The 10,997-nt window shown below is 37.0% G+C and overlaps 1 protein-coding gene across 1 annotated transcript; it reads right to left on the bottom strand.

Annotated features, from left to right (window-relative positions):
- Window positions 1-7,526: 7,526 nt before the first annotated feature.
- Window positions 7,527-10,480, bottom strand: LOC125191117 (cytochrome P450 93B2-like). The gene is made up of 3 exons (XM_048088584.1): window positions 9,977-10,480; window positions 9,424-9,830; window positions 7,527-8,284 (listed from the first exon to the last, which is right to left on the bottom strand). Exons 1-3 carry the CDS (start codon window positions 10,452-10,454, stop codon window positions 7,649-7,651), a joined length of 1,521 nt encoding a protein of 506 aa, XP_047944541.1. The 5' UTR covers window positions 10,455-10,480; the 3' UTR covers window positions 7,527-7,648.
- Window positions 10,481-10,997: the final 517 nt, after the last annotated feature.

Consider the following 10,997-nt stretch of genomic DNA (forward strand, 5'->3'; position numbering starts at 1 on the left):
CAAGTTAATTGAGTCATTTCTATTTTTGACAAAAAGTAATTCTCCTTTTTACTTTATTCTTTCTTCATCTTTCTTATTTTTCACCATTCATTTACACAGTATTCTTAAATTCCGCGCCGAAAGAATGCCTCTATTAACAAGGAACGGAGGGAGTACGTATTACATAGTGGGATATTTATCTTTTTGACATGTGAAATGAGCTTAGTTTAATTCATTAATTCTACTTTTATTATTATGATCGAAGTTTAGACTTTGAGATATATAGTGCTATTTAGGATGGTAAACATTAAAATCTATAATATTCTCCTTTTGATGCGTGTTCACGGTTCTATTTTATGATATCGAATGTTATACACCATTCCATTAATGCCTTTATTAATCTCATTTCGTCGTAGATGATAAATTAAAAGAAAATACTTCAAGTAAAAGAAATACTAATACAAAACAACACTTTATACGTTTAATAATTACCTTTTTTCCAAAATAAATTATAGCTATTTCCTCACCTGTTTTATGCTTTAATAATTCTACATTTCTTCCCACCAATTTGAAAACCCAAACGAGCAAAAACAAGGTTGGAAATAGCACCAATTCTACAAATCTTCAGCAAACTAAAAAAGAATTTGGAGTTTGGGGCGGCCCACGTTACAATCACGGGCGAATGAAAATGTGTATTATTAGTCTATAATGTTGCATTATTAGCCGCTGTGCATTATTAGAATGAAAATGTGCATTATTAAATGACACGTGGCATTAATCTAACCGTCAGATGACAAAATCGTGGGGCTAGGATTAAGAAGGAAAAAGGACAAAAGATATGAAAAGTATTTGAATACATCCCTATATATATATACACACACACATACTATATACTTGTGTAAATTTTACTCCACAATCTTATTTGATAAAAATGGTTTAAATGCATTGAATATAGGGTAATTAGTGCTTGTATATATGGATATTTGTGGACATGTAAAATTTCTATATATGTGAAGCCATGTGTGGTTATAGGTGGAGGTATGGTCCATGTAGATATTTAGTTGTTAAAATCTTATTGGTAGGGCATACCACATCAGCTGTCCACCGTGGTATGCCTGGAGCGCTGAATTTTTTTTCTTTATAGGCTAAGGGAGTACACTCACTTATGGTAAGCTTTAATCAAGCAACCCTAATATCCTATACAAGGAAAAAATCATTCCATCCACACATTATCCTTTTTTTTCCAGGAAATTAGGACGTGTTGGGTTGTTTAGATAGCACACGATAGTAACAAGTATCTGACGTTTGGTTTGCCATTTACCTCTTCATAGTGGCCCTTGGAATAGGCTAAGGCACAGTTAATCCCAGTTTGTGAATAGCACAAAATTGGTCAGACACATTTGATGGGAACCTGAAAAGGGATGACAATTTATGTCACAATAGTCAGCCATTTCACAAATTTGCAAATTGCCGACAAACGGAGTTGCTCTGAAAAGACCCCACCTTGCCAATGCAATTTCCTAAAAGGACTTTTATACGTTGATACGCTCGGATTTTGCACGGTTTTAAGGCCATTATTTGGTCCGTTTTTTATGTCAAAGTCACTTTACATGTCGATTATTTGCATATTTTATCTATTTTGGTATTTTGATGCGTTTTGTGAGAAATGTGCATATTTGAGCCGAAAAAGGGAAATCTGGAGTCCGGACGGCGACCGCCGACGTACGGCGACCGCCGGCGCCCGGCGGTCTGAGTTATGCAGCGGCCTGCCTCGGAAACTCACGCTTGGAATCGAGTCTCGCCCGGCGACCGCTGGAAGTCATTCGGCGATCCGCCGCCGAAAGGACAAAGATTTTGGACTCCAACGTGGCGACCACCGGCCAAGGTGCGGCGGCCCGCCGGAGAAAGACGGCGAATCCGATTCGCCCTAAATCTGCTCCAAGATTTACCATATTTTGAAGATCTTTTCCTTCTACAATGAGGATTGACTTTCCCCTATAAATAGGACCTCAAGCTTCATTAAATTAGAGCTTATTTTTGCAAAATAATTCCCAGAGACTAAAAGTTAGAGTACGTCATTGTGCAAGGAGTTGAAGAAGGATTTCAAGAACATCAAGAACGACAAGGATTCAACCTACGAGTTTTATTTGCTTTAGTTTTATGTTCAAATTGTCTTTCCTTCAATCTATGTGTTTAGCTTATTCCATTATGTGTAACTAAACTCATATGATTCTAGGGATGTGTTAGTAACGACTTTGGTTATACAATTCCAGTTTTCTATTTAATATCCGTTTTGTTTTTACTTTGTTTCTTCCCTTAGTAATTCTGATGCTGCATGATTGAGTGACACAATCTTGCATGATTTAATATAACTTGCTTCATAACTGTGAGAGAGTTCTAGCGAGTTAGATTCACTTAGTAGACGCTACAGTTAGCTTCCCTTAAAACGACACTCGTTAATTGAGAGTGAGGACTTTTCAAGGGTCTTAGGAACTTTTTGGAGTTACGTGTTAGGATTGACAACCCTAATATTGTAATCAACGTTTGTATCGCATGAGCATAAGCTAGGTGACTCGTCCTATCAAAGTAATAACTGTGCTAGGGTATTGTAGTTTGGAATTTGTATAATCATAATTGTGAACGCACATCCCTGGAATTCCTCTTATCTTTATCGTTTATCTCCGTGTTTTATTTACATCTAGTTGTTATTTACTTTCAATTATTTTCTGTTTTCAAAAGTTTTCAAAATTCTCTTGGTTCTACAAATAGTAATTGAGTCTTAGTAGAAGATAGACAGTCTGTGTTGGCCTTCCCCTTGTTCGATATCCGGTATTGACCTTTGGCTATACTATTTCTATTCTATATACTTGCAGGTATTAATAGTGCTAAAAAATAGTGCATCATACGTATGCATTGATTTTTCCAGCAGCTGCTTTTAATTTTCCCAGGTCTGCTAAATTGAAGTAGCTTAACGGCTTAAGCATAAGCACAGGAGAAACCACAAATGTGGGTTAATTAACTCATTCATTCCTCACCAGAAATGTTAGGACCATTCACTCATTCATTTTGTCATACCACTGATGCCTTGAGTTCCATAGGCACAGACTAGTTCCTTAAGGTCTTTTATTAAGGTTGTAATGGGGCTAGGGGTTATGATGTAAATAGGTAAGGATCCTATAGGTCCTAAAGTTTATTAAAAAAATAGCTTGAGGAAAACAACGAAAGACATGTGAACTCAGGAACAAAATTGGAGCAGCCTCCCTATTACATTTTAAACTTCCCAAAATATTGAACAATATCCTTTGGCCATTTTGGCCTTATTTCTCTATTCTTTCTACTGCAGGGTCAGGTTACATCATTTTCCTGCCCTGCCTAAACTAAATATAGGACTCTTTTTTTTTCTTCTTTTTTTTGTTTTTCTTTTTTGTGGGTCAGGAATACATTCCTCCTGCCCATTTTTTTCTAATAATTTTTCTCTCTCTCTTTTTTTATTCTACCAGCTTGGTCGTAGCTCTTTCTTTTCTATCCCTTCTACCCCAAATCGGTTAGCTACTCCACTCCATCCTATGGCTGGGGAAAATATCGAAAAAATGATATATCGCTAGTATCGTATTGAAAAATATCGAAAAATTATCGAATTTTTGGTATATCATAATTTTTGATACGATACGGTATCGTATCCTAAGTTTTCGATACGATAACGATATTAATTTTCTTATATCGCGATATATCGTTTTATATCTAATATACGATATATCGATATTTGCCATATATCGTTTTATATCGAATATACGATATATATCGTATATATCGAAACATATCGCAATTCAATACATATTGAAGTTTAAAATTATAAATATATATAAATCCATTTAATTCTTTAATATATTTAGAAAATATATATATATGAGACCCTAATAAGAACACTATTTATTTTATTGTGTTGAAGTTTTATTAATTTTTGTGTTATTTTTCAGTGTTGAAATTATATTTTTCGATATACAAGTATTCGATACGATAACAATATTTCGTTATATCGTATCGATCTTTGACATATCGTTCTTAATGATATATCGAATTTCAGTACGATATATCGAAATATCAATACGATAATGATATTGATATTATCCATATCGAAAGTTCGATATATCGAGAAACTTTCGATACGATAACGATATGAAATTCTTTCATATCGATATTTTCGATACGATACATGATACAACGTTTTCAATACGATATATCGTATCGACCCACCCCTACTCCATCCCCTAACTCACATGGCATGGAGGTTCATAGTTTCGACAGAAGGTGGATTCGAATGTAGGCTCAAAATTGGATTACTAGGGTGTGCCCTTACAATGAGGCGGGTTCTTCTGGTTCGAAAAGAAAAAGGCCCAACTGGTTATTTCCTATTGCCTATAGTCCTCACTAGCCTATGTCATTTCCCTCTCAGCATCAAGTGGCAACCACTCTATGTTTTTATTTAGTAGAAAGTGTTCTACTCTGGGCTTATAACTCACATTTTAGAGGGCTTCACAGTTGGCTTAAATTAAGGCTCTTCCATCGTCCTCACTTCGTCCAAACTGACTTCAATTTATTAAGGGAGGGGTATCACACATCAACATGCATTCTTTCTTCACCACTCTCAGTAAGGGGATCATGCTTTTCATTTTTGCCAGATTATACATAAACACAAAAGTCCTAAAAAAAACTAACATCCAACACCTAACTATATAAACATATACCAACATACTCAACATGTTAAACATAAAAGAAACATGAACCCCAAAAAGCTTAAAATGGAAAAAACACAAACTTCTCACACTTAGACCATGCAATGGACTAAGTGGGAGAAGACTAAATAAACATATATCAACATATATAAAAAAACATGCTATAATCACAAAAACTTCTTACACTTACCATGCAATGGGCTAAGTGGGAGAACACTCAACAAACAGACACTAAATCAGAAAAGAAAATATGCTATATCAACAAAAACTTCTCACACTTAGACCGAACATCGGGCTAAGTGGGAGAAGATATCAACACAAACACATAAACACAACAAACTAAAACATACAACATGCATACACATATACAAACTCCATCCTTCTCACACTTGGTTTCAACTCACCCTCGAAGGTTAGAGTTGGGCCAAGTGGTATCAAGAGAAGGCTGAGTTTGCCACTATCCTAACATCAAACACAAAAACTAAACTAACTAAAAACTGATAATAATATTTACTTGGTCATTGGTGGGGTCGGGTCACTTCCTAGGTTGATCCCTCTTGGAGTCACCGGCTTTGGAGTCGATTCATCTCTTCTAAGTGGTCTTCCGCTGCCTGCACCTGGTGTGGTGGATGGAGAAGTACCTTGCCGCTGCAGGCTCTTTTTTATTGAAAAATATTTACAAACTAATCTACAAAACTTTATATCCAATGATCACTACAAATATTAACCATAACAGCAAAATAAAAAGGATTAAGAGAAACTTCTTGGACTTGTGCACTCCATAGGCTTTTAACAGCGGCTTATGATTTCCACATCTCTCTTCTTCCCCTCGGATAAGAAGTCCTGCTTAAAACAAAGAAAACAATCAAAAATAGAAAATGCAAAAAAACACAAAAGCTATTCACAGCTATTCACAGTGTCATAAAAACACAAAAGCTATTCACAAAAGCTATACACCATAGTCCCCGGCAACGGCGCCATTTGAAGGGTCGGGGTTTTGCACGTGTGTCGTGTGCACGTGTCCCTCCTTTCAACAAGATTTATTGTTTCCCACTTTTGCAACAAATATTACTAATAACCATGAATTTTCATGTTTTTTGACAAACAAATAATTTGAACATAACAATCATAATATGTTAATATAATACAGATACAATGTCAATGCTAAATTGTGTTGACATATTCAAGGAATCGTATTGATATTTTTTATTCACTATATTGACAATTTTTTCAAAACCCTAAATTTTGTGATTCTTCTTATCTTTATAAATTTAAAAATAATAAAACAATATTACACATGGCAATTTATAGACCACTAGATCTCTGTAAATCTTATAGTTTTAAATTAGTTATTGTTAACAATTAAGGGGTGAGTTAGCAGTTGATCACTCTCCTTTATAGGAAATGGTGCTTTGCATTACTGTGTGGGTATTATATGTATATATTTTTTGCTTGGGATTTAAAATTAGTATTTAAATTATTATTTTGTGATAAAATAATTACAAAATTGAATTATATAAAATTTAATATTTATTTTGAAACAAATTAAAGTTTAATAACCAATTTAATACAAGTAATTTAGTAACCATAGTGAAACTTATCCACATTTTCAAATACTATGTCAACATTTTAAAATGAATTAGTATATTTTTATATTTATTGTTAATTAATCCTTTGATCAGACTTTCGTATAACAAAAAGTTCCGTGGTGAATTAATTAGCTTGTTTTCATTTTGAAGCAACAGTCCCATTTATGATTAATGATATATCTTGCGCATTAATGTAAAATTATTTTGACATAGTATTTCATAACTAGCTTGCTAGCTCATTGTAAAATTACTTTGATCAAAGCATGATATTAAGTACTAATCTCGCAACTGTTTCTATGGTATTCAAGAAGTTGCTTTATAAATGGTGTATCTACCTACCCCATTTCCTAGATCAAAGCATCACCCTCCGATCTACCAACCCAATTACAAAATTGGAAAAGGGTCATCAATTTCCCCCAGGCCCACACTATTTATGCTGGGGCTAAAGGGAGTATATGATTGGTCGATCGGTATTTAAAGCTTTGTTGAAATAGGTTAATTATTAGTCGAATTTTGGTCTTGAGAACAAATCGAACAATCCTTTGATCTCTACCCGCAGCATTGTACGACTACATCCCACGACCCACATCTTAATTGTCACAACAAGTTGAAACCCCAACGACAAAGACCACGTAAATTCCCACATCCACCGCCCAATTGATTGCATCCGCACCTATTTCCATCTCCCCCAATTCGATTATCAGTTTATCACCATGTTAGGCCAAAATTTATGAAGAGAGACGAGGGCGTGATTTGAAGAAAATGAGTTTTATGTATCAAAGGAGAAACGGTTTTGAGGTTTCCGAGAGAAAAGTGAGGGTTAATTGAGGAGATATTTTTTCTTTTTTGTTTAACCGAACCCACCTTTGGCTGAATGCGAGGAGATAAATGTTGCTAAGGCAGCGGACGTCCGCAATTGTCGACGGCGAAAAAGAAAAGATATAATAAAAGGATGCAAAAGGGGGAAGAAGAAAATGAGAGAAAAATGTTAATAAAACGATATAACGGAATCAAATTATAATGCCAATTATATCATTGAATGATTTGTACTCCACTATATTAGCTTCGGTTTCACCGATATAACAATGCAAAGGTTCATAATTTGCCATTCAAAATTTGAAAAAATACGAATATGAATATATTAGATTTGAATAATTTTTCTACGATTATATATCTCATTTCCTAATCATTTTCATACATCTAAATTTTGTTCACCAACTCCACGAGGGCCTTAATTTATTTAAATAAGATAATAAACCAATATAAATAAACAAGTGGCACTATAACACTGCCACAATTAGTTGATTAAATATTCAACAAGATGAACAACTCGCAGCACTCAATTACTTAGACACTTACCGAAACAACCGATGGATCAATCCGAGGCACGACGCGGCAGATCAAATCGTCCGCCCGAGGCGCCGTGAGCCCCGGGCGCTCCGTCATGTCGACTGCGCTGGAGCCGTCGGGCAGCTTCCACTCGAAGCACTGGATCATGGTTCCGATTATGATGACCACCTCCTGAATTCCAAGCAACATCCCCGGGCAGCCCCGCCTGCCCGTCCCGAACGGCAGCAACTCGAAATGCTGCCCTTTGATATCTATGGCGGAGTTGGCCTTCTCCAGAAACCGCTCCGGCCGGAACTCTGCGGGACTGTCCCAGATCTTGGGGTTCCTGCCCATCGACCAGAGGTTGACGAACAGCAGAGAGTTGGCTGGAACTGTGTAGCCGTCGATGATGCAATCGGAGATCGATTTCCTCGCCAGCATTGGGATCGGCGGATGTAGCCGAAACGCTTCCTTAATCACGGCCTGCAGGTACGGCAGGTTTGGGCCGTCGGATTCTTCTACAACTCTCTCGAAGCCCACAACTTTTGCAATCTCGTCTTGAGCTTTCTTCAGCACGCTAGGGTTGTTAATCAGCTCCGCTATTGCCCACTCCGAGATTATGGCCGTCGTGTCGGTGCCGGCGGTGAAGAAATCCTGATATTAATACGTGGCGTCAAATATTTACTAGAATATCTTCAACTGTATTATACGTGGAAAATGCGTAACTGTTCTATAGTTCGATTTAAAAACAATATAGGAAAATGATCTTCGTAAGTAAGAGCATCTCCAAGAAGAGAAGGTATATAGAAAATGTATATTATGTATTTACCTTCTTAAAAAGTGAAATATACTTTCTAAAAAATAACATATTCCAAAGGGAAAAGGTATATAAAAAAGTAAATTAGTTTTTAAAAATAAAATAATAGTACAAAATGCATTAAAAAGTATAAAGTGTAATACCTTCTCATATACCTTTCCCTTGGAGAAATTTTTTTAAATGAAAAGAAGGCAAATATGGTAGTTATAAGATTTTACCTCTCCATTGATGGGAAAGTAAAATACCTCTTCAAAATAGGAAAAGGTATAATACCTTCTCATATACCTCTCGCCTTGGAGAATGATTTTTCATGAAAAAAAGATAAATATGGTAGTTATATTAATTTACCTCTCCCCTTAGAGATGCAGTTCAACCCCTTAGAGATGCAGTTCAAGCGATGTAGAACATTTTGATAATTTAAAGCTAGTATAAAATAAAAGTATAGCTCAAATTTAATTTATCAACGATAGTCATTCCTAATTTTGATATAGCTAACATGCTACCCAAGATAGGTAATCGTAATTCTTCAATAGTCTAGCTACAAGATCATAATTACACGATTCAATGCGAGTTTTTATGGCCAACCGCAACCATTTGGGACGGGACTATATATCTTGCCTAACCCTATTATTTCTAATACAGTTTTATTATACTTTTAAAACATTGTCCATTTCTTTGAATTTTATGTACTAAAATAAATTGATGAAGTCATGAGAAAATTAATAAGAGCATCACATCACATCTGCTCTTTATGGTAATAGAACAAAGTTGAAAAACACTCTCTAATGGTCCATGTCAGTAGCCACGGACTATTTGAATCCGAGAATTGTACCAAATTTCTAATTATATAAAATACTAAATGAAAAAAATCCTCTTAAATCAAACCATCTTTAAAAAATCGGAAAATAAAATAAAATTGAGCAGAAAAAATTCAAGTTGGGTATTTGAAATGAGGAAGAGTGAAGATTGTTGTTACCAGAATTAAAGCTTTGAGATGTTCCCGTGTAAATGTGACTTCCGCCTTCCCACTCTCCATTATATCGAGAAACATATCCAGAAAATCCCTGGCCTCCCCAGAGGCGGCGCCGCTGCGGCGCTGCTTCTCCCTGGCGGTGATGATGTTCTCGAGCAAGGCGTCGTATCTCCTCTGGATATCCAACGACCTCTTCTTTATCCCTTGGAGATCGAAGTTCTTGCACATCCAGATGATGTCCGCCACGTCGAATTCTCCGAAGATCTGCGTCACCTCGCGAATCACCGTCCTCGCCGCCTCCGCCTCCCCCTCCGTCCCCGAGCACCTGATGCTCAACATCATGTGCGATATCACATTGCTGGTCAGCTTCACAAGCTCCTCCGTCAAGTTGAAGCTCTCCCCTGATTTTCCTGCTTATTTATACATAGCAGAGTTAGAAAATATGCAAACAATATAAGGCATTTTTGTCACAAAAACAAAAGTGCGCAGGCTTGGCCCAGAGCGGACAATATTATTATACTAATGTGTTTAACAAATTAGACGAAGGTGGCCGTACCCTTGTGCAGAAGGATTTGGAGGAAGGTGTTGACCTCGAGGGTGCGGATGGGCTGGAAGTGGAGGAGGTTGCGGGCGCCGAGGAGCTCGTAGGTGCAGAGCTTCTTGATGAATTTCCAGTAGGGGCCCAAGGGGGAAAAGGCGAAGGAGGAGTCGTAGGTGACGATGTCGATGGCGGTGGAGTGCTTGCGCGACGAGAACACCAGCTCCTGCGTCTTGAGGCACTCCTTGGCCAGCTCCGGAGACGACGCCACCACGCAGTTGATGGAGCCCAGGCGGAGCTGCATCAGCGGCCCATAGCGCTTCGACAGGTCGTGGAAGGTCTGGTGGAGTTGGGGGCCGAGGAGGTGGAGGTGGCCGATCACAGGGAGGGGGAAAGGGCCCGGAGGAGACCGCGACTTCTTCCTGAGAAGAATGCGGGTGAGAGCGGCGGAGAGGAAGAAGAGCGCCGCGAATAACCCGATTTCCAACTGCTCCATTGATGATAAGATGCACTTACTTTCTGTACTATGCAATTCCATTTATATAAAGAAGCCCACATGTTTTCTGGTGTTTGGTGTACTATGCTACCACGCTACCAATCTATCTGCCTCCCCTAAATTTAGGTTGATCCAGTAGTAATTAACTTTACTCGATAAAGTACTCTCATTGTCCCACAAAAGATGTCACACTTGTAGAATGACATGAGATTTTAATAGGTTTTATTTTGTGTGTTAAATGGAAAGAGAAAATATAATTTTTATATTCGTGTGAGAGAGAACTTTTTTCAAAAAAGAAAATGTAACATCTTTTATGGGACAAACTAAAAAGGAAAGTGTGACATCTTTTATAGGACGAAGTAAGTAAATGATGCCATTCTAGATAAGCCAAACCCACACAGAATTCGAATGTAGGATGGAATAACAAAATACTCTCAACTTAATTTTATATTCATACTAGCAGTATGTTTTAATTAGCACCCATTCTGTAAAATAAAACTAAATAACAAAATAATCTGTTAAAATTTGGAGTATTAAATTAAA

The sequence above is a fragment of the Salvia hispanica genome, chromosome 5, assembly GCF_023119035.1.
Source record: "Salvia hispanica cultivar TCC Black 2014 chromosome 5, UniMelb_Shisp_WGS_1.0, whole genome shotgun sequence".
Classification (NCBI taxonomy): domain Eukaryota; kingdom Viridiplantae; phylum Streptophyta; class Magnoliopsida; order Lamiales; family Lamiaceae; genus Salvia; species Salvia hispanica.